General features: G+C 47.1%; 1 protein-coding gene across 1 annotated transcript; it reads left to right on the forward strand.

The window, feature by feature from the left end:
* Positions 1-11,455: 11,455 nt before the first annotated feature.
* URAD (ureidoimidazoline (2-oxo-4-hydroxy-4-carboxy-5-) decarboxylase) lies at positions 11,456-22,113 on the forward strand. The gene is made up of 2 exons (XM_032314910.1): positions 11,456-11,696; positions 20,954-22,113. Exons 1-2 carry the CDS (start codon positions 11,513-11,515, stop codon positions 21,292-21,294), a joined length of 525 nt encoding a protein of 174 aa, XP_032170801.1. The 5' UTR covers positions 11,456-11,512; the 3' UTR covers positions 21,295-22,113.
* Positions 22,114-27,473: the final 5,360 nt, after the last annotated feature.

Raw genomic sequence — 27,473 nt, forward strand, 5'->3', positions numbered from 1 at the left:
AGCCTCTCTCGTCCTTCGAATTCAGCTTAGCTTCTTCCCTCCCACAGGCTTATAAAGCTGAACTTGCCCTCATCCTTATTTTCCAGGTGTGGTTCTCGGTGAAGGGTATGGTTCTTGGTGAAGTGTGTGGTGATGTTCTCCTTTTTTTCTTTTTTAAGATTTTATTTATTTGTTTGAGAGAGAAAATGAGCATGAGAAGTGGGACGGTCAGAGGGAGAAAGTACTGCCTGATGTGGGATGCGGTCCTGGGACTCCAGGATCATGACCTGAGCAGAAAGCAGTTGCTTAGCCAACTGAACCACCCAGGTCTTAACCAACCAACCTCCCCAAGGTCTGCCTCTTCTTGTCTTCCCTTCTGGGGCGTGGTTAAGATAAGAACCTTGAAGCCAGTCTTTTCTGGGCTGAAATTCTCCTTCCAATGCTGCTTAGTTGAGCAACATTGGGCAACCTTGGGCAAGTAACTGAACTTGATTGGGTCTTGGCTTCCTCTTCTGGAAGACGAAATAATAATGGATGACATCTATCTTACACGGTTCTGATAAGGATTAGATGGACTACATATATAATATATGTATGTTATAATAGACACACAGATGGTCCCCAACTAAGGGCGGCTCAACTTAAAATTTTTTGACTTTACGATGGTACAAAAGGGATACACATTCTGTAGAATCCATTCTTTGAATTTTGAATTTCCGGAGCTAGCGATATGCAGTTCAATGTCTATCACAGTGCTGGGTAGTGGCAGCCCGCAGTCCACTATGGGATCCCAGGGTGAAAAATCAAAACACTGACAGCCATTGTATACCCATTCAACCGTTCTGTTTCTCACTTTCAACACAGTATTCAATACATTACATGAGATATTCAATACTTTATTATACAATAGGCTTTGTGTTAGATGATCTTGCCCAATGCGAGGCTGACATCAGTATTCTGAGCACGTTTGAGGTGGGCTAGGCTAAACTGTGAGGTTTGATGGGTTGGGAGTATTAAATGTATTTCAGCTTATATTTTCAGCTTACTGGGGGTTTACTGGGACATAACCCCATCGCAAGCTGAAGACGAGCTGTATTACAGAAAGATAGTACCTCGTCCATAAATGTACCCTAATCTGTCATTTGCACTTCCCTCTCTGGTTTTAATCTTTTACTTTAGACGAGACCACATAAACTAGATTACACAAATCCGTTCTTCACGTCACCCCTTCTCCCAAGCTCTGGGCCATCCAGTGTTTTCTCTGGCCACAGAAAGATCTGTCTTCCTAAAGTATTCCTGTGCACCCGCCACTTCCGGCAGGAGCACGTCCCGTGGCTCCCAGTGTCTATCAGCTAAAGCCGGATTTTCTTGCCAGCCTACACACCCACCACAGCTGGGCTCTCCTGCATTTCTGTGTCAGGTTACATAACTCTCTGTCGCCAAAACCATCTGCTCGTGTTCAGTGGGTATGTCTTGGGCATTCCCATCTCCTGTGTTTCTTTTCTTCACCTGCCACCGTCCTGGGATGCTTCTTCCTATTCAAGTAAGCCCCTGCTTCGTGGCCAGACTTGAGCTCTGTCTTATAATTCAGATCTTTCTCAGCTCCACCAGTCGTGGGTGCTGGCTTCCTCTGTTGAAATCTATAGGCTCCTTGTCCATATCATCCAACTGGCTCTTTTTTTTTTTTTTTTTTAAGATTTTGTTTATTTATTTGAGAGAGGTCACAAATAGGCAAGGAGGCAGGTAGAGAGAGAGAGGAAGGGAAGCAGGCTCCCCGCGGAGCAGAGAGCCCGATGCGGGGCTCGATCCTAGGACCCTGGGATCATGACCTGAGCCGAAGGCAAAGACTTTAACCCACTGAGCCCCCCAGGCGCCCCCCAACTGGCTCTTAACATAAACTTTCCTTCCGTTTCCTTCCCTTCCCTTCCTTCTCTTCCCCCGCCCTCCCAACCCTCTTCTCCTCTCCTCTTTTCCCGCCCCTTCCCTTCCCTACCCCCTTCCCCCCTTCCCTTTCTTTCCTTTCCCTTCCCTCTCCTCTCCTCACCTATTCTATTCTTTTTTCTTTTGTTTTCTTTTCTTCTTTCTTTCAGAGACCGAGAGAGGAAGAGAGCGTGTCTGTGCGCGCGCACTCACGCCCGAGCAGGGGGAGGGGCAGAGGGCGAGCGAGAAACAGGCTCCCCGCTGATCCCAGGACGGAGATCGTGACCTAAGCAGAAGTTAGGCGCTTAACCAATTAAGCCACCCAGGCGCCCCAAACATTCCTTATTTTCACCTGGATTTTTTTTTAAGCAACAAAAGCATATCGTAGAGTTCTATAGTCAGTTCAGCAAATGTCCTTCCGGGCTAAAATCAAGGAGTCATCCACGTTGCCTTCCTTTCTGGAGGCTCTAGTGGAGACTCTGTTTCCTCACCTGTTCAAACTTCTAGAGGCTGCTGGAATTCCTTGGCCTTCCTTATAGCCTACGGTGTTTCATCTCTCCATTCTGTAGCCGTGTCTCCCTCTGACTTTGAACTCAGCTGACCCTGGTTCTCTGATCTTAAGGATTATGTCTTTTCACTTGGATTTTTAGAAGGTTGAAAGTAGATACGATTTATTCCAAGTTGTATGCCTAATTCCTATTTGTGTGTACAGTCAGGACGCGCACCATATGTGTGTTCAATTATTTTTTGCCTATTCAGGTTAAAGCATAAAATATGCTTGATGTTAAAAATTCAAAGAATTTTGTATTTTTTCTTATAGTAATAAGTGAAATTTACCCTTTATGCACCCAGCCCAAATCCCAGATTGCTTCGTCAGAGGAAATGCTGTTCAAGTATCAGGCATAATTCTTCCATCTTCTTGCTTAAATATACTTGATGTTACAGGTATTTACACAAACACGCACCCCTGCCAAACTCTGTTTTTTATATAAATGGAATTATACTAGCACTATGGCCAAACGTATTTTTGTTCTTGACCATGTATTGATATTTTCCCAACTATACATGTCTGTGTACCACTTGTGGCGAGCCAAGCATGGTGCTAAGACTGATATATGTTTTACCTTCTGTAATTTTCCTAGCTGCCTTATGAAGTAGGTACCAATATGATACCATGTATTTCTGGAGAACTTGGAGCTTAATTTAGTAACCTGTGGTCTCCAAGCCCCTCTTAACACTTACCATGTGGTTACTCCTGGGTTCTACCATTATTTTATCTATTGTATTTGTTTATCCATTTATTGATAATTGTGGTAAAAAAAAAAAAAAAACCAACACGTATCGCCTTAACCATTTTTAAGTGTATAGTTCAGCAATGGTAAGTATCTTCACATTGTTCTGCAGCCCATCTCCAGAATTTTCTTGTCTCTTACATCTGGAACTTTGGCCCCCATTGTGCAATAATTCCCCTTTTTCCGACCCCCCCAAGCCCTAGTAACCATCATTCTACTTTCTGGTTTTCTGCATTTGACTACCTCATATAAGTGGAATTATACCATATGTGTCTTCTTGTGAGTGACTTATTTCACTGAGTGTCCTGGCCTCAAGTTTCATCCATGTTGAAGCATGTGCATATTCTCTTTCTTTTTAATGCTGATAACAATTTCATAGTACGTGTGTATATCTTATTTATTCATTTATCCACTGATGGGCATTCGGTTTGCTCCTACCTCTTGCCTATTGTGAATACTGTTGTTATGAACACGGAGGTGCCAGTACCTCTTGGGACCCTGCTTTCAACTTTTTTGGTATATTTTCATATGCTTTTATAGAGAAGTGGGATTGCTGGATCAACTGGTAATTCTATTTTTAAGTTTTTGTTGTATTATCTTAAAAGACCCTGGTGTAGTGATCATGTGTTTCTTTGGCCATCCAGTATCAATTCCCATTTCTTTTGATAACAGCTCTGTGGTTGGGGGCATGGCTTCTCCCGATGGCATGCAGTAGAGTGGGACTTGCGTAAGTGGTCTTCTAGCCAAGGAGGGTCTTTGACTGAAGCTCAGCTCATAAACCTCCTCTCTTATTCTGGAACTTTGCATCTGGACTGGATTCAGGCAAGGATCAAAAAGGGAGTTAGAACTCATTATTCTCACACTACCGGTCTCCGACAAAAGTGACAAGCAGTTCCCACTTCCTAGATCCCTGGAGCTGCTTTGGTCCCTCTTCTTGCACAAGCCTTGGTCTCTGGCCTTCCTGTTAGGCCTGTGAGCTACCCAGTGTCCTTTCTGTAAATCCCCTTGCCCCAGGAGCCCAAACCTGTCTCCAGAGCTCACAGCCAAGACCCTTGGCACACACACCTGAACCGATATACAGTCTCCTCTGCCAAACTGAGGATTTCATCTGCTTGGCCTTTTCTAGAAAGTCCTCTCTGTTTTGGTTGTCCAGTGATCTCCTTTCAACTTTCAAATAATTTACCTTCATTTGTACTTGATTCCATTATGTTGACAGGATCTGAGGAAGTAGAGTCACAAGCATTGAGTAAGCCCTCTTCAACTGCTTGACCAAAACTGTGGGTGATCATAGGGAGGAAAAGAGAAGCACATTTTATGTCAGACACACATATATTCTGAACATGAATTCACTGCAGATGGAACCAAATAAATACATTTATACATGGAATCACCAATGCAACGCACCCCTTGCTGTTGTAGTATCTACGGCACCAAAATTTTGATTTCCTTGAAAATGAATATTCTCTTGTTGATGAGCTTCACAAAAATGGCACCATACTCTATATAGACTTCCAGTTCCTGCTTTCTTTAAAAAAAAAAAAAAAGATATCAACATCATGCTTTCTAAGATTCACTCGTGGTGTTCTATGGATCTCAAACTCTTTCATTTCATTGATGTGTGATGTGACTATATAATTACCACTATTCATTCATTTTCACACTGATGATATTTTGAGGCTTTTTTGGGTTAGGTGAGATAATGGGTTCATGGTGTTCAGTGATATTATCTTACTTTGTAATATAACTTTTGTAAATACCAAATATTATATTTATTATTTTTTTCCATTTTATTTTACTTTATTTCTTTTCAGTGTTCCAGCATCCATTGTTTATGCACCACACCCAGTGCTCCAAGCAATACGTGCCCTCCATGGGTACCTGGGTGGCTCAGTGGGTTAAGCCTCTGCCTTTGGCTCAGGTCATGATCTCGGGGTCTTGGGATGGAGCCCTACATCGGGCTCTCTGCTCAGCAGGGAGCCTGCTTCCTCCTCTCTCTGTCTGCCTCTCTGCCTACTTGTGATCTCTGTCAAATAAATAGATAAAATCTTTAATAAAAAAAATACATGCCCTCCATAATAACCACCACCAGGCTCACCCAACCCCTCGCCCCCCTTCCCTTCCAAACCCTCAGTTTGTTTCTCAGAGTCCACAGTCTCTCATGGCTTGTCTCCCCCTCCAGTTTCCCCCCAACTTCCCCCAACTCACCCAAATATGACATTTATTTATTTGTTTGTTTTTAAAGCTTTTATTTATTTATTTGACAGAGATCACAAGTAGGCAGAGAGGCAGGCAGAGAGAGAGAAGGGGAAGCAGGCTCCCTGCCGAGCAGAGAGCCTGATGACTCTGGGACCATCACCGGAGCCGAATGATAATATGATATTTAAATATCAAAAATGATAATATGATATTTAAAAGGCAACATTCTCTGAGGATGGAAGGCATTTAAAAAACTGTATTGGGGAAAACAGAATTAGACTCTACTAAACCCAGCTCTTATCACAGATCCGGTATTAATGTAGGTCAAGTTGTATCTCTGACTTAACTACACATTTTTTTTTAAAGATTTTATTTTGGGGTCTCCTGGTTAGCTCAGTCAGAAGCACTAACAACTCTTGACCATGGGGTTGTGAGTTCAAGGCCCACATTGAGTGTAGAGATTACATAAAAACTAAATATTAATTTTTAAAATTTATTTTAAGTTTTATTTATTTAAGTAATCTGACTAAGGCATTCGGGGCCCCAAACCACACATTGTTACCACGTGGAAAAACACAACTTACAAGCACTGATTTTAGAGATGTGTTCTTGCTACTGCGTGCAGTCCCTTCCATCTGACCAGTAGGTGGCGCCCTAGGACTACTGTGTTTTTAATTAATCCCAAGCAGGGGGCTGGACTTCATTCCTACACCCTGCCTCTGGAAAGACAAATTTTAACAAGCAGAATAAAGAAAAGGCCAGTCTGTTAATTAGAAGGAAGAACAATCCTCTACACAGATCACTTAAATTCATTTGTTCAGTACCTGGTTATTTCTTGACTATGATAACTATTGTGCATTTTACACACATTATTTTCACATTTCGCACGTTATTTTCACATTTCCCACATTAACAGAGCAGTCTGTCAGTTTCTTTATGGAACTCAGTTTTTACCATTAGATTCTGCACAGCACTTTTACCAGCACAGGGGACTGACTTTGGAGCTTATTCTTTTTGGAACACTTTCTATGCATAGTGTTGCCTGAGCCTGGACTGGCTTCCAGTTGAAAACAGAGTCTTTTTCTCAGAGATCTTTTGGAGTAAGGAAAACAGCCAGGGGTGTTGGGCCTGCAGCAGGAAGATGTCCTGGGTGACCTCTTACCAAAGTTCCAGTCCTTCAATTATCCACCTTCTGTCCCTCCTTCACCCACCTTTGCCACTTGTGTTTCTTCCTGATCTTCCTTCTCTTTCCTCAGCTCTTCAGGAGGGACTTTCCCAGTGACATGATTATCCGAACCCCTTTGCCACTCCCACTGTCATTTCTGTTAAATTACCTATCAGCGTTCAAATTTGCTTCTGTCTATGCCATCATGACCCTAAGCAGCAGAAAAAAAAGGTGAGGGGGAATTATCACCTAAAAACACCACACTGGACGACCTGGGTGGCTCAGTCCATTAAGCATCTGCCTTCGGCTCAGGTCATGATTCCAGGATCCTGGAATGGAGCCCTGCATCTGGCTCCTTGCTCTGCAGGAAGCCTGCTTCTCCCTCTCCCACTCCCCCTGCTTGTGTTCCCTCTCTCACTGTCTCTCTCTCTCTGTCAAATAAATAAAAATCTTTTTAATATAAGAAAAAGAAAACACAGAACTCGGTGTGCTTCCTTAAAAAATACTAATAATAAATAAAGTAAAAATAAAAACAGCACATCTTTTTAGTTCCTCGGAGCCTACCATGTACTAAATTCCAAATTATCTTACTGAGACAGAAAAGGCTTGATGAGTTTTTTGTGGTAAAATATATATAACCTACATACATGTACATGTACAATTTACCATCTTAATCATTTTTAAGTGTAGGGCTCGATGTCATTAAGTACATTCGCAATGTTGTATGACCATCACCGCTATCCAGCTCTGGCGGATATTTTTTGTCTTTACAAACTGAAACTCTGTCCGCATTAAACAATAACTCTCTTTTCCATCTACCTCCAGCCCCTGACAATCACTTTAAAAAAGTTATTTTAAAAAGCTTCTTTTTAAAAAAAAAAAAGTATTTATTTATTTTAGAAAGAGAGACTGAGAGAGTGCACATGTGTAAGCTGGAAGAGGGGCAGAGGACAAGGGACAAGCAGGACCCCGGGATCATGAGCTGAGCTGAAGGCAGATGCTTAACCGACTGAGCCACCCAGGCGCCCCTCTACTTTCTGCGTCTCTGAATTTGACTCCTCTAGGTACCTCATAGGAGTAGAACCATCCAGTATTGGTCATTTTGCACCTGGATTTATATGAACATTTGTTGATAATAGACTGTATTCCAGTGCCTCGCTGAAGGCTTCACATGTGTATCTCATTGAACAAGACGGGAGGTAGAAGGTTGTGCTGTGGCAGTTTAGCAACTGGTGAAATCAAGGTTTAGGAAGGTTGTCACCAACTTAGCCACACAAAGCAGGTACTAAGCTCTGGCCTGGCCTAGCACCACACCCTCCGCCTCTTCACAGCCACACCCAAGGCCTGGGCTCCTGCCAGTGCTTCTTGCTTTGCCTCAGTCCTCAGCTAATGAACATGGTCTGGTAACAGCAAGATTATGAGTTCTGACTCCCAATTTGCCTCAAATTAAAAATACGTATGAAGAAAAGCAATCTGACTTTCTGGCATTTCATTGGGAAAATGCTCCCGTTTAAGCTCCATAAATGAAAAGTTAAGGGCTGCCAGTTAAAGGGAATGGATGTGTGAGTGTTACAACCAAAAAAACATGAAACAAAAATTTTTGGTTAACTATTTTCTCTGTGTTGGGGTGCCTGCGTGGCTCAGTCGGGTAAGTGTCCAGGTCTTGATCTCAAGGTCATTAGTTCAGGCTCCTCGCTGGGCTCCACACTGGGCATGAAGCTTACTTAAAGAAAAAAATAATTCTCCATGTTCAGCTAAAAGCGTCTTAAGAGAAAAATTATAATAAAATCAAATATAATATATTCAGCAACCAGAATGTAAGAATCCTATCTGGTAGGATCAAACAAATTATGAGGCTACATGTTTATATCATTTCACTTAAAAAAAAAAAAAAAGATTTCAGGGTGCCTGGGTGGCTCAGTGGGTTAAGCCTCTGCTCAGGTCATGATCTCGGAGTCTTGGGATGGAGCCCTACATTGGGCTCTCTGCTCAGCAGGGAGCCTGCTTCCTCCTCTCTCTGCCTGCCTCTCTGCCTACTTGTGATCTCTGTCAAATAAAATAAAAAAAAAAAGATTTCATTTATTTGACAGAGAGAGAGACACCAAGAGAGGGAACACAAGCAGGGGGAGAGGCAGAGGGAGAAGCAGGCTCCCTGCTGAGCAGGGAGCCAGATGTGGGCACAATCCCAGGACCCTGGGATCATGACCTGAACCTAAGGTAGATGCTTAACCACTGAGCCACCTAGGTCCCCCTCATTGCACTTTTTAAAAAAGCTTTATTGATATATAATTTGTATACCACACAATCCCCCTCTATATGGTGTACTGTTCAATATATTGGCTTTTTGCTCAGCTACAAATTGCCTTACCTTCTGACCACTTGCCATTTCTTCGATTGATTTGATCGGTGAGGGTCAAGAGAGGTGAAACCCAGAGTGCTGAGTTAAGCCCAGCAGCATGAGCTGCTGAGTTCCACATTAGTAATTTTTTTTTTTTTTGTCCATAGGTTTTTATGTCTGCGATTATTTAATTCCTTAACTTTTTTGTGTCTCAAAGTTCGAATGTTAGTAGGTAATTTGGAGTTTCATTATTATACAATAGATAGAGCAAAATAGAAGTTTCAGTGTCTAATCTGTGCCAGAAAGGTAGCAATATCAGCAGGGAGGTCCTTCCCATCCTTGTGTATCAGCATTGCCATGAGAGGAAGGAGTTTCTACTTGCAAATTCAGATGTCTATCTCCTGCTGTTCTCAGAGGAACTGAGAACCCCCAGGCTCCAAGCCCCAGGCAGGAGCTCCTTTGCTGGTGCGGAGACCCTCAGTGTGCAGAGATAAGAGCAGGAAATTGTAAGGGGTCAGGCCTGAGGGTTGGGGGACAAAGAGCCATGGACCCAGGATGGTCTTCTTTCTTGGCTTCTGGCCTACCTTCTTTTCCCAGATTCCAGGAATGAGGGTGGTAATAAGGCTGGAGAGCCTGGACAGACCAGTCGTGGGGATCCAGCCAGACTCCCCCGCAGTCTTATCTCTCCACAGTCTTATTTGGACATTGCAGATGCTGCACAGGTCATGCTAGAGTGAACCGAGGCTCAGGGCAGTGGTGTCCTCAAGAAAGGGAAGAAATGGATATTGAGCTATTAGCTGGGTCTGCAGCAAAGTCCGCATGGACAAGGAAAAAGCTCTAATGACAGAAAGGATAAAGGAGAAAATTCTGTGGTTGGTCCAATGGAGAGATTGTATACAGAAAACGTTAGCCCATGTAGAGCTCTGTAAAGGAGCTGTTTTCTGTACTTCTGTGTAGTCACTAATCTTTCCCCAAATCCCACAAGGTAAATACATCATTATCCCCATTTTACAAAGAAACTGAAGAACAGAAAGTTTGATCACTTGCCAAATGTCTGATCAGTGACAGAGGCAGGATCAGAACTCTCCTGGGTCTGTGCTCTCCACACTGAGTTCTATACCCCAAACCGTGTACACACTAGGGGATTCTATGTGTTTTCACAAATACATGGTACATTATATATCCCTGTTAACTTCTATGAAGACAAGCTAGTAATGGCAGTCTCGTGTCACTGGATTTACTTCCTACAAAAGCAAACCTTACCAGCTTCTTTTCAAGAGATGAATTCTTGGTCCCCCTGTCAGGTAGTCAGAGGGAACCTGGGCTAGACAATGTCCACAAACAGGAGGACAAATTCCATGACATCTGAAAGATGGTCAAGGGCACTATTGTCACCCACCTCTCATAAACCACAGTGGACGATGTAGTTGACTTATTAAAGCTAATATGGGGGGGTGCCTGGGTGGCTCAGTGGGTTAAAGCCTCTGCCTTCGGCTCAGGTCATGATCCCAGGGGCCTGGGATGGAGCCCAGCATCAGGGCTCTCTGCTCAGCAGGGAGCCTGCTTCCCTTCCTCTCTCTCTGCCTGCCTCTCTGCCTACTTGTGATCTCTGTCTGTCAAATAAATAAATAAAATCTTTAAAAAAAAATAAAGCTAATATGGCCACTCTACCCTTGAGTTTTGACTCCGATGGAGGCAAACAGGTAGCTAGTATGACTTTTACAAATATGTTTGCATTTTTTTGTTCTAAAGGGAAACAGCAGCAATTTATTTTAAAATTTTGACCCTTTTTTTTTTTTTTAAACTTTATCTTCCATGGTATCTTTTGTTTTGAGTACACATGAAAGCTATTAGGTGAGAAATTAAATCTTTGTGTTCCTTTGGTCAACTAAGTCACCCCTACCGTGGGCACAGCTCTAGGCGCCCAGGACACAGAGGCAAACAAGACACACCGTCTCCAGGCTCATGGAATTAGTTGGGGCTGAGAGATGATATGCAAATAAGTAAATACAATAAGCAAGGTGATTTCAGATAGGTTTGTATATATATTCAGGAAGAAACTAACATGTAATGGTGTCTGAGAGACAACTGTAAAGGGGACACCATTATCTCTTAGATGCCACATCCTGTGTAATGAGCATTTATGAAGTACCTGTCATGTTAAGCATCTGAGATACAGAGAAAAGATAAAACACACCATCTGACCTCTCTAGCAGCAACCAATGGGAAATCACACATTAGGCAGGTGGACTTGTGACCTGTCTTTGAGTTATCAGACAAAACTTCCTGGGATACTCTTGACATTAAAATGTTAATGACACCAAAAGGGTCTCTGGCTTGAAGGCCCACAGTGAAATAGGGTCCCTCCCAGCTTGGTGGGAACAATTTGGTGAGAAACATTTCCCATATAGAGATCTCCACTCCCCGGATTAGAACCTTAACCTCAGTTTGCTCATTACACAAGGATTGTGGATCTACTCCTGCCAGAGGCATTCAAAACATGCCACGCTGGTGTTGCATAAAAAAAAAAAATCTTGCGTATTCAACAAATATAAGCTGGCGAGCAGAGCCAGGGTCATCCGCTTTTGAGAGGCGAGCTGCCGTTCTCCGGCCTCGGGTTGAATGCAAGCAATGGACATTGAGAAGGTCAACTCCATGGACTTTGGGGAATTTGTGGATGTGTTTGGGAATGTCATTGAGAGGTGTCCTCTGATTGCCGCTGCTGTTTGGTCCCAACGGCCGTTCTCCAACTTGGAAGATTTAGAGAAGCACTTCTTTGCCTTCATTGACGCCCTTCCGCAGTCAGGTAAGGCTTCGGCATTAGACGCTGAGAATCTCCACAAAAGGATTTCGAATATGCTTATCAAAATATTTTTATTTTTTTAATTTTTAAAAAGATTTTATTTATTTACTTGACAGAGAGAAAGATCACAAGTAGGCAGCGAGGCAGACAGAGGGCAGGAGCGGGGGAGCAGGCTCCCTGCTAAGCAGAGAGCCCCATGCAGGCTGATCTCAGGACCCCAAGATCATGACCTGAGCTGAAGGCAGAGGCTTAACCCACTGAGCCACCCAGGCGCCCCTCAAAATATTTTTATATGTTTCAGCCTAGTTGTTTATTGCTGATATGTTGATCAGCACTTTTTATTTTAAGGATTACTTTCCTCAGGCTTATTAAATGCGAGTCAGACACTTGCAAGGCGTTAGGCCAAAGTGGAATTAAAGTGGAATTAAAGACGTATGTTGGTCTCAGCTCAGGTAGTGATCTCAGGGTCATGAGTTCTAGCCCCTTGTTGGGCTCCACACTGGGCACAGAGTCTGTTTTTTTAAAAATTGTATTAAATTTTTAGAAAAAGAGACATTTGTTGGCTCAGGTAAAAGAGCTGTTAAATATTAAAGCTATGAGGTCAAGAGGAAGAGGAACAGGCACTTGTTTCCTCAGGCCTCATAGTCGCTCAGAGGCCAAAGGTCAGGCAGAGGGACCACCCTCTCTTAGCCAAGTGTGTTCACTTTGGGAATGTCCTGTATGCAGGACAGGAGACAGCACAGTATCAGAATATCTCAGGAGCCCAGGGGAAAGAGCAGACGGGTGACATTTTTGCCAGAAAGGGCCAGTTTGGACTGGACCGCCAAGGAAAGTAAACTCATTCAGATCAGCAACTCCCTGAGGGAGTGAAGGGGAAAAGACAAAAATCTGAAAGAATTCCTCTGGAGAAAGGGAAAGAAATTGTTGACTTCCTCTGGGTAGAGAGAGAAAAGAAGACACTTCTGGGTGTAGGGTGAGGAGAGGCGGGGGTGGAGGTTTAGTCTAACCCCAAGTGACTCAGAATGACACATGGCCTCACAAAGATTCAGAGGCCCAGGATTAGAGTCCACTTACTGGGCTGTCCTGTATCTTCAGAAAAGCCCGAAGGGGCAAGGGCTGCCTTCACAGAGGGGCCTTCTACAGAGATCTGGTCTGTGCGTGGAGGGGTTGGGGGAGAATGGCCACTCTCTTCACCATTACAAGGCCAAGAAACAGAACTCTTGCCTATCCATCCAGAGTTTGACATTCAGGATGGTTTCCAATTGTCAGATGAATGTCTCCCAAGGAAGGAACTCATTTTAATTTATTTTAAGCACATTTAGCAAGAGGGGAGGAAGGTGTTAGAAAATCAAACTGACAGAAGTATCAGGACTTTGTTGGCAGTCACCCAGTTTTCAGGGCCTTTTTCAGCTCTGCCACTGGGCTCAGAAATTAATGAGGCTGATGGACACCAGAGCCCTGTGACTGATGACTCACAGGAATGTTCAGCCCTGGCTTGGGGAGGGAAGGGGTTCCCCTTGTCAGCCCACAGCCTACAGAGTGAGCTGGAAAGAGCAAGAACCCATGTTCATGTTCACCATGTTCACCAGAACCCGTGTTCAAAATGCCTGACAGGAAAATGTGGGTCAAACGAAAGCCTTCAAGACCAGAGGGAAATAATTTTTAAAGGGTGTGAATGCCTTATGAATAGCATTTTTTTCTATCATGGTAAAAATAAGAGAAAAATCCATTATCTGTCTTAAAACACAAGGGATGATGGGACTGGGTGATGGGGCTGGGGAGGGAAGGTATTACATGGATAATTTAAATCCAGTATTCACTGGTTTATCCAGTTACTTGACATTTATTTAGAGTTTGCTATGCCAGAAACTTAGATAATAAAATTAAAACTCCCCTATTTCTGTCTTCTTTCCCACCAGCAGGCACCTTGATAGGTTTGAGCAGAGGTTCTGGGTAAGGTCTAGTTAAGGGGTGCTTGGGTGGCTCAGTTGTTAGGCACCTGCCTTCGGCTCAGGTCATGATCCCAGGATCCTGGAATCGAACCCCGCATTAGGCTCTCTGCTCTGCAGGAAGCCTGCTTCTGTCTCTCTCTCTGTGTCAAATAAATAATAAAATCTTAAAAAAAAAAAAAAAAAGGTCTGGTTAAGGTTAAATCCAATCACAATCCCGAGCAAAGTGGGATTTGGGGATTGGCATTCACTCCCTCTCTCCCAAGGCTTGTTTTTGATCCTTCTCCTAACTCAACAGGAACTCTGTATTCCAGCCAGTGTCAGAATCTTACATCATTCAGTGAATAGGATACTGGGACTTAATAAAGATTTAAATGCATGAAATGATTTAGAAGGTGAGATCATGAAATGATTTTTAAAGATGACGGTTCCTGATATTACCCTGTTCCCACACATTTTCCCGGAGTAACTTTAGTGGCAAGTCAGTGGGACAAAATGCCCAGAGGAAACTGGAGGGTTGTTCGTTTCTGGACTAGACATTGTTCTGTGGAGGGACTTCCCTGTGGGCTGCTTCTCAGCCCTAAGCCAGCGTCCACACTCTCTCAGACAGCTGGGAGCAGAGCTTCAATGCTGTATGGGTGGTCACACTGATGAGGTTGCTGCTGCTGATGTTGTTAAATAAGCAGCTAATAATAACAATAGCTACAATGCATTTCACCCTTACTCTTGGTGTGTTTCAGGCACTTTTCTCAGCACTTTGCATCTTTCAACTCATTGTATCCTTGTAACAATCTTATAAAGCAAGTATTATTATTATACCCATTTTACAGATGAAAACTGAGGCACAGAGAAATTAAATAACTTGGTCAAAAGAACACACAACTAGAAAGCGGCAGAACTGGAATTCAGAACTCTGATAGTCAACCCAACAGCTTTTGCAGCATTTTTAGAGAATCAGGGAGGAACAGCTAGAAACATTTTCTAGGGGTTATTTGTTCAGTAATTTATTCAATTAACATTAATGCCCGATGTCCCAGATGCTATGTTCAGCTGTTTAAATAAGCAAATAAAATAGGATTTACTGACTAGTCTAGCTTTAATCTTTGCATGGTTGGGAACAAATGGGTGTAATAGTCTTCGAATCCTAAAGCTAAAAGACACCTTAAAGTAAAGTTCGGGATATGGTAATCTACTTGGTCAAGACTTTGTTTTATACGTGATCTAAGAAAACTGTCTATGGGGCACCTGGGTGACTCAGTGCGTTAAGCCTCTGCCTTCAGCTCAGGTCATAGTCTCAGGGTCCTGGGATCGAGCTCCGCATCGGGCTCTCTGCTCAGCAGGAAGCCTGCCTCCTCCCTTCCCCCACCTACCTCTTGCCTACTTGTGATCTCTGTCAAATAAGTAAATAAAATCTGAAAGAAAGAATGAAGGAAGGAAGGAAGGAAGGAAAGAAGAAAAGAAAAGAAAAGAAAAGAAAAGAAAAGAAAAGAAAAGAAAACCGTCTACCATTAGTGGAAATGAAAATCTTGTTTCTAGAGTAAACCAAGGTTGACAATCTATTTCCATTGCACTATGATGATTATTGGTCAGTAGGTGGCAGTCCAGGATTAATATTCAGCTCTAGCTCAACTGGCAAAGTACTCTGAGCCAATCAGTTCCTCATTTCCAGGCAAGGGGCAGGGCAAAAGTAAAGGGAAGATGGCTGAAACACCTACCCATACACACATACCCTCACACACACACAAACACACACAGCCAATAACAAACCAATTCAGTATTGATTTGTGTTAAAAATCAAAGAGGGAAAAAGCCCTCTCATAACATAGGGTTAATCGTGTATCTCCTTGTGACATTCCAAAATTGCACAATCGTTCCATAATTTATTACTTAATACATATTTCATAGTTGTTGAATGAATAAGAAAGATACTCATAATTCCTGAAATGCAGATTATAAGGTACTTAGAAGAGACTATTAAAGGGTGTTCAATCAAAAAAGAAACATATAGCACTCCTTCCTGAGAGTGATGTGTTGGTCAGGTGCCCACTGGGCCCCAGGATTGTACCAGGCATGGGGGACAGAGCAGTGAACAAGACAAGTGCCTGCCTTCAATGAGTCTACATCCTAGTAAAGAGGGACAGGATGAACATGAATAAGGAAGATACTTTCACATTCTAGGGACTCTTAGAAGAAAATATGTAATAAAAGAGGTCATTCTTAGGAAGTGACATTTGAGTTTAAGACTGAGAAATGAGAAGGAAGCAGTCTAAGATCCAGGAGAAGGCCGTCTGAGAAAAGGAACTTAAAATTTTGGGCATTTCGGGAGCACAGAAAGCCCACCGTGTGGGGAGAATAGTGACAAGTGGAGAGATAGAAGGAAAGAGAGGTCAGGTACAGGGACTGAGGAGGTGGTGAAAGTGAGGGGAGATGCTCATTTGGACTCAGGTTGGAGCAGGAGAGATGGAGAGATGTGACTGGGTTCTCAGAATACATTTTAGAGTTCGATTTGCAGGTTTTTAAAACGTGTATTTATTTATTTTTAAGAGAGCGCAAATGGGGGGAGGGGCAAAGGGAGAGGGAGTCTCAGGCAGACTCCCTGCTGAGTGTGGGGCCTGACCAGGGAGGGGGGCTGCTGTATTTCAGGACCCTGAGACCAGGACCTGAGCTGAAGCCAAGAGTCTGCAGAGGTTTAACCGACTTCACTACCCAATCGCCCCTCCATAGTTTTTTTTTTTTTTTTTTAATGGATTTGGGGGGGGAAGACAGGTCAAAAACAAAGAGAAATGAAGGGTAACTTAAATTTTTAATCTGAGTAACTGGATGGGCAGTGGTGTCGTTTTCTACAATGGGGAAAACTTCACAATTGAGAAGACAAGGTAGAAAATGGGAGCTTGTCGTGTCTGAGCGGCGTAATAATCATCCAAATGAAAATATTGAGTGTCCTTATGAATTACAACACAGGAACTCATTGGCAAGCTGTAGGCTGGACTGGATCTGGGTGTCGTTAAAAAAACACACACACACAAAACAAAACAAAACTGAGGGCATTCCTGCTGGTGGGCTCCCTGCTTAGCGGGGAGCCTGCTTCTCTTTCTGTCTGCCCTCCCCCTACCTCATTCTCTCCCTCTCTTTCCTTCTCTCTCTCTCAAATAAAGAAATGAAATTCTTAAAAAAACAACAACAACAAAAAAACCCAACACTGATGACATTTAAAGATACAGAATTCAGTGAGAAAATCTGGGCATCAGTGTAAATACAGAAGGGAAGACAGGTAAGTACTGAGTCCTGGGGTACTCCCGTGTCAGTGATCTGGCAAAGTAAGAACCAGCGAAGAAAGGAGGCAAGCGCTGGTAATCTTTTAAGGAGAGAGGAGCGAGCCTGTGACATTCTCTCCAGAGGCTGAGGAAGAAGACCAGGCACTGGTCATGGGGTTTGGGCAAGATGTCCATCATCTGTGGCCCTGATGAGTGTGCACTCGCTAGTGGGCGGGGCTGAAAGCTTAACAGAATGAACGTGAAATAGGAGGCGAGAAAACGGGGAACACTGCGTAGACAACTCCTTTGAGGAGTTCACTGTAAGGAGGAGCAGCGATATAGCAAGAAACTAGAGGACAGTAGGGAATCAAAGGTAGGTTTTAATTTTCTTGATGGAATGGTTGATTCTAAGGCATGTTTGTCTGTTGATGAGGATAACAGAGCATGGGGTGGGAAGGAGAACTGGATGTTTGAAACTGGAGTCTTGAGATGAAAAGCAGGGCTTGGGGGTGCCTGGGTGGCTTGGTCCTTTGCCTTTGGCTCAGGTTATGATCCCAGGGTCCAAGATCGAGCCCCACAAGGGGGAGGGGTGTCCTTGCTCAGCGGGAGGCCTGCTTCTCCTTCTCCCACTCCCCCTGCTTGTATTCCCTCTCTCGCTGTGTCTCTGTCGAATAAAATCTTTTTATAAAGAAGGGAAGGAAGGAGGGAAGGAAGGAAGGGAGGAAGAAAAGCAGGGCTGGCTTCAAGAACACACAGAAGGGACAGATGATCCATTGTACCAGGAGGGAGAACACACTAGTTCCTACTGATGTAGGGACTCTGGTGGACTGGAACGGGGTTCTAAGGCAGTTGCCTCTTCCGCAGTGGCCACAGTTGCCTGTGCCATTCTCCTGTTGAAACAATGAGCTCTGGGCCAGGAACTCTCCTAGATGCAAAGATTCGTGACTTGTGGTCGTAGCAAATAATACATGTCTACATACGTGTGACAAGGCAGTGGCACAAGCAGTACGATTTTAAGAAAGACTGAAGAGGGGCGCCTGGGTGGCTCAGTGGGTTAAGCCGCTGCCTTCGGCTCGGGTCATGATCTCAGGGTCCTGGGATCGAGTCCCGCATCGGGCTCTCTGCTCAGCGGGGGGCCTACTTCCCTTCCTCTCTCTCTGTGATCTCTTCCCTTCCTCTCTCCTACTGTGATCTCTGTCTGTCAAATAAATAAAATCTTTAAAAAAAAAAAAAGAAAGAAAGAAAGACTGAAGATTAGGCAGCATTGACATGGTCCTGAGAAGCACAAGATACTCCACTGCTGAGCTGCCCCCCCCCCAACGAGGATGGGGAGAGTGTTCATGGGGTCAGCGGTGTGGGGCAATAAAGGAAGAGTCTTTGGTTAGATGGGATCAGGTTCCTTTTTTTTCTGAGCTGCCATCCTCTGAGGGACTCCCTGTATTTTTCTCTTTATCTGCAGCTCTGTGTGTGCGTGCGTGTGCGTGTGCGTGTGTGTGTGTGTGTGCGCGTGTGTGTTCTTCTCTTTGCTCTGCCCTTTTCTGGGCCTCCCTTCTCTCCCCTTCTCCCACTCCTCCCTGCAAACAGTGTAAAACACAGGCTGGATCCTGGGCAAACATTAACCCCAGGCGGCATTTTCAAGAGGGGAATCAAACCCAGGGGAGTGAGAAGCGAGGTGTGAAAGCAAAAAGGAAAGAGGGACCAGCCCCGCTGCACCTCTCTCTGCTCTGTGGTCAGCTAGGGGAGTCCGCTGGGGAAGGACCCCCATGCAGGCGCCACCCAATAGCTAACTACTTCTCCCCAGCTCCAGTTAGGTCTCTAGAGAATAAGAAATAAGGGGGGAAGGGAAGCTGAGAGAAGGGGAGTCGGTGAGAATACTGACTCTCAGCCAGACCCCCCCCAAGACACACACACACACACACACACACAAGTCACCACTGTCTACATGCTGCTTTGAAAACCTGAATATGCAAGGAGGGAGAGCCCGGGGGAGCCCTCAGGGTCAACTTGCAGAGCCACGCACGATTCTTGTTTCCCCATTCCCAGCCGGCTGTTTGCAGGGGCCCAGGGCTGGGTGGGTGCAGAGTAGATTCTGCGTGGCAGGTGTCCGCTGGGCACAGCCAAGCTCCAGGGCCAGCATCTGGGGCCGGGAGTGCAGGTAGGGAATTTAACGCCTTCATTTACGCCCCACCCGGACCGGGGTGGACGCAGGAAATGGAAAAGAACCACCTGGCATTTGCAGCGCCCCAGGGATAGGGCTCCTGAGAGGGGGTCTAAAACAGTGGTGTTATAAAGACGGGAGAATTGGCGACACAAGTTTCGTTTAAATAAGCGCCCCTTAGCCTCATAGGGGCAGCCAGTGCCCCCAAACCGCCTGGCATTTGAGCTACTAAGTGACCTTGGGTAGGTCACCTAATCCCATCAGAACTTTCACTGAATGTTTTCTTAAATAAAGATGTCCTCACCCCAGTTATCCCTACCTGGCCCCTGTCTAAGAGTTAGGTGGTGCCATCCCAATCATCGTTTAATTGGGCAGAAACTACCAGGTTTGAGTACTGGGAGGTTTATGCCGTAACTAAAGCAAGTTTTAAATGATCTTCTTTTCCAACCGAACTCATGGCTAATCCCAGGGCCACAGTCGGATACTCCAAACTGCACCACAGTCCCGTTAACAGTGTTTACTACGACTTCTAATAACGGCTGTTTATTGGATGTTTGCTAGCATTAGGCACTGTGTGTTTTTTTTTTAAGATTTTATTTATTTAAATAAAAGACATCACATTTAAATTTAAGTAAAGAGAGATCACATTTAAATAAAGAGAGATCACCAGATAAGGATAGAGACAGGCAGGGGGAGGGGGGAAAGCAGGGTCCCCACTGAGCAGAGAACCCAATGCAGCCTGGATCCCAGGACCCTGAGATCATGACCTGAGCTGAAGGCAGAGGCTTAACCCACTAAGCCACCCAGGGACTCAGGCACTGTGTTTTAGGGAAATGAATTGTCTCTAATGCTCACAGCTCCTCTGCAAGTTAGATGTCATTATCCTCATTGCACAGATTACGGCCGTCTGCTGACCATATCTGAAATTCTGCCCAGCCTTGACTATTCGAATTCTCTCTCTAGAGAGAGAGCAAAATGGCTGGCTGGGGCTCAGGGAAACTCCCTGGATTTGGATTTAAAATCTCAGGTGTCGATCACCAGGGATTTCCAATTTTAGGTCTAGGAGATTATGAGAAACTATCTCCCAAGAAAACTCCAAGGCAGTCTGCAGTGTCTTTGGAACCTACAGTTGGAGAAGGGGAAGGAGCCTCAGGCAGGGTAGGTGATGAGTGGGTGTTATTTTCCTAAAAGGAAAAAAGTCACTTTCATTCAAAGGGCTGTGGAATTCCGGCTGGAAATGGGTTTCTTTACACTTAATCATCTGTAAGCCTCTTTGGATGCTTGATTCCAGAAGCCCAAAACTCACACTTAGGATCACAAAATCTTGGACATTTATTTGCCAAGCCCCATGGATGTTATCCCTCTGGACCCTCCCCGCCCGTCTCCTTTGGAACAGAACGAAACCCATTCTGTGGCTTTTGCAGGAAGTCTTCGGGCCCCCGTGTCCGGCCCTCTGAGACATCAAAGCCCCCTTGAGAGCAAAGGACTTTGAAAAGATACGAAATGCTCGGTCTCCTTATCGCGTCCCTGCTCCCTCCCGAGCAAGTCGTAAATTCCGAGCCCCAGTGGCCTCTCCCCTCCGCTCTTCTTGCCCCAAGGTCTCAAAGGACAAACTTGTCACTTCCCGCCCCGCCCCTGGGTCCAGGCCGAGGCCCCTGAAGCTGGGACGGAGGGGCGCAAGGTTCGGGACGTGTTTGAGGGGCGGTGGCCGTGGGCACCCCTGCACTTCCAGGACGCCCCTTGCTGCCCTTCGTCACCTCCTGAAGACCCGGCTTCCCTGGCGAAGCCCTCTTCGGGCGGGGCAGGCGCCCGGGCTCGGGCGGCCCGCAGCCCCGTGCGCCCTCTCCGCCGCGCCCGCGGGGTAACGTGTTCCCGTCGCGTGTCTGTGCTTTCCTGCAGGCCAAGAGGGCATCCTGCGCTGCCACCCGGACCTGGCGGGCCGCGAGCTGCATCGGGGAACGCTCACCGCCGAGTCGCAGCGGGAGCAGAGAGGCGCGGGCCTTACGAGCCTGAACGCCGAAGAGCGGCTCCGGCTGGCGGAGCTCAACGCGCAGTACCGCGCGCGCTTCGGCTTCCCCTTCGTGCTCGCCGCGCGCCTGAGCGACAGGGCGGCCGTGCCGCGGGAGCTGGCGCGCAGGCTGCACTGCCCGCCGGCGCAGGAGCTGCGCACCGCCCTGGGCGAGGTGAAGAAGATCGGCCACCTGCGTCTCGCCGACCTCCTGGGCGCGGAGCAAACCTGACTGTAGCGGCCGCGCGAGCCCGGGACCCAGGGCGCACGTCCGGACGCGCGGGGACGGTAGCTGGCGCGGGCCGGGAACCGCGTCCAACACGCTCACAGAGGGAGGGGAGAACTGAAGCCACCGCACGAATAATGAGCCCTTTTGTCCACCCACCCACACGCGCACGCTTTGCCAAAATCTCTGTAGAGGTTCGTGCTTTGGCCCCGATTTATCCAGCTCACTGCTTCAATTCTTCACTCCCTTTGCAGCCCTTTGACACCACCAGCCTTTGTGGATTCCAAAGCGCTTATCCAGCTCTTGTTGGGTCCGCATCCTCTCCCGCTAAGCCCGAGCTGCAAAGCAAAACGGGAGGAAAAGGCATCTTTTTATTCCACAGCACTTTGTTTTTTCTTCCCCACCTCTTTTGCCGTACCGACATTAACATGTGAGCAGAAGTAGTTTTCTCCCTCTGGGGCGCCTACGGGAGCCGGGAGCCCGGGCGAGGAGAGCGAGGTACTGATTTGGGTCCTCCGCGCCGGGCAAGCCGCGGGTGTGGGGTCCGTGGGCTAATGGGAGCCTCGCGACGGGCCAGCGTTGGGAAGGCGCCCCGTGGGGGCAGGCGGAGCAGCTGCCACAGGCACTCTTGAAAGACGGGTGGGAGTGGGGGTGTCTCCAAGCTGGATGGGCCTGAAAGTCAGGGGCAGGCGTCCTCCCCGCCTCTTCCAGAGATCGTCCCTCCACCCCCGACTCTCACAAAGGTCGTCCCTTGAGAGTTGGGTCGTCAGAACTTCAGGCTGCCTCGGGAGAGCCATCGGTCATTAAAAAGTTAATAATAAAATAAATAATAATAATTTAATAATACTCACTGAGTAGTGCTGGATATTCTGGTCCCCAAGATGAAGATGAAACCACCCCCTACAGCGCTGATAAAGCAGGTAATGGAGGGAAATGGTGCCCATTGCAATCTTTCTGGCCCGCGTAGGCGGTTTCTGGGGAGGTTACCAACCCTGGGGCTCCAGCGCTGTCTGCCCTGAGAGCCAGAATGTCCACTCATGCAAAAGGGGTTGATCTCACACATTCTCTTTCTCTGGGGAGCATGGGTTCTCCCCACACACTGGAGGGTTTGTCTGACCCCAACAACACGACTGAAGTTTGTGTTGGCACAGGAGATACAAGTCATACCCATCCTCCTAGATGCAGACCTGGTAAGAAGTGAAGGCCCTTTTGAAGACTGGAACCTCCATTAGGGACCATCCCAGGCCCAGGGTAGCAGCAGCAACAGCAGCAAGAAAACCTTTTCACAAAAAGCAGTGTGGCCACACATCAGTTGGGGGGCTGAATCCCACAGAAAGAAGCTGCTCTGACCACACCAGGTATTTCAAACAGGGAACCTCCAGCCCTCCTTTCCCACCATACAGGTGTTCTCTGCTCGAGGTAAGGGGGGAAGATTGAAGCTGGTGACGGGGCTAGGTGGGGGTGCCAGGGCAGTGAGCTGTGGCTACCCACATCCCTGTAGATTAATGCCAGGGCCTGGCTGGCCTGGGCCTGTGCCAGAGGCTTCTCCGGAAGCAAGAGCACCAGGTGTACACTACAAAGGCAACTTGATGACTCAGTTCCTGTGCTGTGGGACCCCAAGGCCACGGTGGGCCCCTTAGGCCTGGGGCTAGAATCCTGCTTCACTTTAGATGGGTAACTTGGGGGCCTAGGATACAAGTGCCATCAGACTGGGTCTGAGACACACTAATCCACTATATTCAAGCCACCCTGTCCAACCCTAGGATAGGTTCTGCTTAGATAAATGGCCCCCCACTGCAGAGTCTGGACTGTACCTGTAAATAGGCTTGACCTAAGGCAGCCAGGCTTGGAGGGTTGGGGGACAACACTTCCAGCTACAATTGTAGACTGAGTGCCCAGGAGATCTGGACCTCTCGGGCTGGCTCCACCTGGGTGTCCTCAGTCACACAGTTACATTTCAAAGCTTGCCCGAAATTGTTTCTTTCTGCAGGGGGAAGTTCCGTGGGGGGAGACCCTGGATCCACCCCTGAAAGGAGCTGGGAGGTTCCTAGGCCAAGACTCGGGAGCTCTTGTAGTCTTACAGGCAGAACGCAGGACGCGGGACATGGGCGCCAAGCTGGCAAGGGCTCTGGCAAATACAACTGGCAGTTCTGGCTTTTTTTTCCTCCAGTAGGAGCGAAGAGCCCGAGGCTGGGTCTTGTGGGAGCAGGTCACCTGTGGCTGCCAAAGTCCGGGAGAGCAGTTTTCTGTGGACTCACACAGCAACACGCCCTGGGCTTGTGCTGGCCTTGGCCTGGCGGAGACATTTTTTCGTTTCCGTGCTGTCCTGCGCAAGAGGCGGGAGACAAACCCGGATGGTGGAGACCAAGGGCCACTGTCTGAGGCCTTCCTGTGTGTGCACCAGCACAGGCAGCGGGGTGGCCTGAGAGCGTTGGGCATCTGGGGTTCCAGAGTTGTTGGTGCAGCTCCTAGGGTGGGTAATTTAATATTTTACTTACTAATTCGTTAACACACAAACACAATAGCAATGCAAAAAATAGTTGGAAGGCGAGGAGCTGCTTTCAGTCCCCTAACCCTGCAGCCCTTCCAAGCACACTCCCTTCCCAGGTGCTGGTACTGCTTTGCCAATTTTCACCCCCCTCTTAAAATGTCCAACCCCAACCCAGCGTGTGCTCTGAGCAAAAAGACCGAGAGTGCTCCCTGCTCCCGCTAGGAATCCACCAGCCCAGTCCCAGCTTGGCATTCACATGTGTAACTGAGAAACCAAGCTGGGGAGGGGTCTGCTTTCATTTGCCCAGAGATGCCGTCTTTTTGGTCTGTGTGTCCAAAAGATGTCCACGGACACGGCATGGGAAGAAGAGAAAGGGGAGAAATGACAAGACAATTTCTTTGCATAAATTTCTTTATTCATTTTAAATTTGACAAACTTCCAGAGATCAGCCTTAGGATGTCAATTCCAGTTCAAAAATAAAGAGCTCTTTTTAGTAAGTATGTACTGTAGGACAGGAGTAGATGGAGACCTTCTTTGGTAACTGGAGGAAAACTTGGGATGGAATTTATGGAAAATTCACAATTCAATAAACTAATAAACAGCAGTTAGCAGGTGCCCGTGAAAGAGAGAATAAAAGAGCAATAAGTGGGATGCGGGAAGTAGTCCGAAATGTTGCAACAGCAGAACCTGATTGTTCTGGTACTATTTGGTGTGGGGGGTGGGGGGTGGCAGTGGGGAATCTGGATTCCGGGAATCGTCTAGTTGGTTTTGTGTTTCCAGGGTGGCACCAGCAACCTTAGTAATAATTAACATCCATACAGTATCTTATGGGTTCCAATGTACCTATAGTAGCTCATTTAGTTTTAGTGACTGGAACAGCTAGCTGTGTGACCTTGGGAAAGTCGCCCAACCTCTCTGAGCCTTGGATTTCTCCCCTATAAAGTGGAAGTGCTGCACGAACAGTAAGTCCCCTGTCTCCCCTCCCGAGTGAGTAGCTTCCCAGTGACTCAAGGAGAGCTGAACCTTATCTGAGCCCCTTCCCTCAGCCTCATAAAGACTACTGTGTAGGGCTTCCTCGGAACATATTTTCATATGATAAGCAAAGGTCACTCTAGGCACAGACGTTGTGAGTGAACAAATGGTAACTGAAGGCCTTCCACGTCAAGACCAAGTGATAACGTTTAGCTGCTGCTGGCCCGGGAGCCCGATTCTCCTCAGCATCAAGGGTTTTTCTCCTGGGGTGAGACCCCAAGGCCCTCCCTTGGGGGACTTTAAATCATTCTCAGTGCTCATCCATCACACGGAATGAGAATGGGTTATACAATAACTCCACAGTGACCACAGACTCTAATTTCAGAAGAAAGAATGAAAACAGGCCACCATCACTTATTTTCATGATATTCACCCAATGAGCAAAACTGGATTTCTATACCCAAATGTCACCCTCTCCCTTGAGGCTCTTTCTTTTCCTAAATCTCTTGGCTTCAAGAATATAGACAGAAGAGAATAATGAAAACTGTAAATTCCTTGCCTTGGACAAGAAAGCCTTGGATTCCTCTGTGAGACAAATAAGGCAGTGGATTTCCCCCATGCTCCTGCCCCCTCTCCCCTGAGTGGTAAAACTCTAGTCCACTAAAGACCTCCCACAAATTCAGGAACTTTTCCTCAGGTAGAAAAGCCCAGATACTCAGTTTGCCGCAGAGGGTGGGTGGGGGAACATTCTCGACTCTGAGGGGGGCAAGGGACATCTGCTCTTGTGAGGGAAGCCTGGGCAGCTGTGGACAGCTGCGGCCCTCACTGTTGTTCAGAATGAACTCATTGGGGATCCATTGTGGCCTGATGGGGCTGAGCGGGCAATGGACTCTGGGGACGCCCCACAGAAAGGACACTGCCATCGATTTCCTTCGATTTCCTTCCCAGAGATGTTAGCTGAGTGAGCCCTGGCGGGGGGGCGGGGGTGTTGCGGTCAAACCACCCATTATTGAGCCTTTCTTTGTGCAGGGGGGTTGCCGATTGGGTGCAATGGCTGAAGAACTCCTTAAACACCAAATTAAGTAGAGATCTCCTCAGCAATGTAGATTGCCAAACTGACCAATTGTATCAAACCACATTCTCTTCTTTCCCACTCTTCCTTAATTATGCTGGGAATCCAGGTCAGTGCAGGGTGAGGGTTTCCTGTGCGGAGGGGGAGAGGGAGAACAGAAATGTTGCACTATTTGGATAATTCCCTTGATCTGAACGGGATTCCAAAAGTAGACCAGCACGCTAAGGTGGGCAGAGATGGCCTGCCCTGTCTGGGATACAAGGATCACAGGTGCCCCAGTTTTCAGGAGCTACAAATATAGGGGAAAGGAGGGTCCCCCAAGCTGAAGCAAACACTGGGGACCTTTGAGCAGGGAGAGAGTCCTGTCAATGATCTGTGGATTCAAGGAGTGTCCCATCTGCCTAGAGGAGCAGCCCGCCCCTTCCTGTGCCTCACGCTCCCCTGCCCCACCCCAGCCCGGCGCCCCTGCCCTTGCCACCAGCCAGAATTCTGGAAGCCCTGACTCTCTCCGAGGAATGTTGAATGGCCTTTACAATGTTAGCAACAAAGAGACATCCCTTTGATAACCGAGTTGTGGCTGCCCTGTAGTATTCCTGATGCTTTATTTACCTGGGTCTCTTTGTTCCCACCCTCTCCTACCCTTTAAAGCTTGCTTTAGCGCTGGTTCCATGGGGTCACATTCTGCCTCCGCCCAACCCCAGCCTCTAGCTTACCACCAGTGCCTCCTCCAGAGCGATCTGCTGAAGGCTTCTCTGGTGGGGCAGCCAGTTGGAGACCAGAGGTACTGGCTGGAAAGGAACCTTGAGCAGAGAAGTTGGGGACGACTATCCCAAGCAGATTTCAGCTCACGTCACATGGTTCTAAGAAAGCTGCCAAGCACCTTGGGTCCAGGACTGAGAAAGCTCTCCCCTGGGGCTTTGTGCAGGTGACGCCAACATCCTCCCAGGGCCCACATCTGCACGCAAAGGCTGGTAGAGTCCCAACTAGAGCAGGCCTCCAGAGGGTAGGCACCTGACAAAGACCCACCAGAGGCTAAGCCATAATGACAAAAAGACACATGCAAGCTTTCTTCTCAGCAGCCAGCCACCTTCCAATGCTCTCTGACTGCTCCTGCCGCCCTACCTCTTGGGGGCCCACATGGGCCTCTTGTTTGAGAGCAACTGGATGTGAAGGGACATTTCCAATCTGAGGAGCTTGTCCAAGGACATCAGTAGAGGCTCCTTTCCCTCACCAAACAGCCTAGATCCAGGACCTTGGGGCCAGGGGTGGGGAGGGGTGGGGGTACAAGCTACTGCCTGCAGGCCCATTTTCCATGAAGAAAACCAATTGTTTTTTCATCACGATTTCCTTTCTCCAGCACTTGCCACCCAAATGAACCTGTGGGCTTTACCAGCACTGGGGCCCGGCATGACCCCTGGGGCCAGAGCAACCCCGGGTGCTCCCAAAGCATTTGGGCGGGCAGGCCAGAACCCTTTCTCGGGGGCAGAGCACAGAGACACAGCTGGAAAACCGGGACAATTAGCCAGCGGCCGGCGGCCGAGCCATAAAAACGCAGGAAGTGGCCACTGCAGGGCGGAGGGAATGGCTGTCCCCAATAAAGTGATTGTTCCAAAGAATGCCCACATTCCGAAGACACAGGCTTGAGCCTGG

The sequence above is a fragment of the Mustela erminea genome, chromosome 15, assembly GCF_009829155.1.
Source record: "Mustela erminea isolate mMusErm1 chromosome 15, mMusErm1.Pri, whole genome shotgun sequence".
Classification (NCBI taxonomy): Eukaryota; Metazoa; Chordata; class Mammalia; order Carnivora; family Mustelidae; genus Mustela; species Mustela erminea.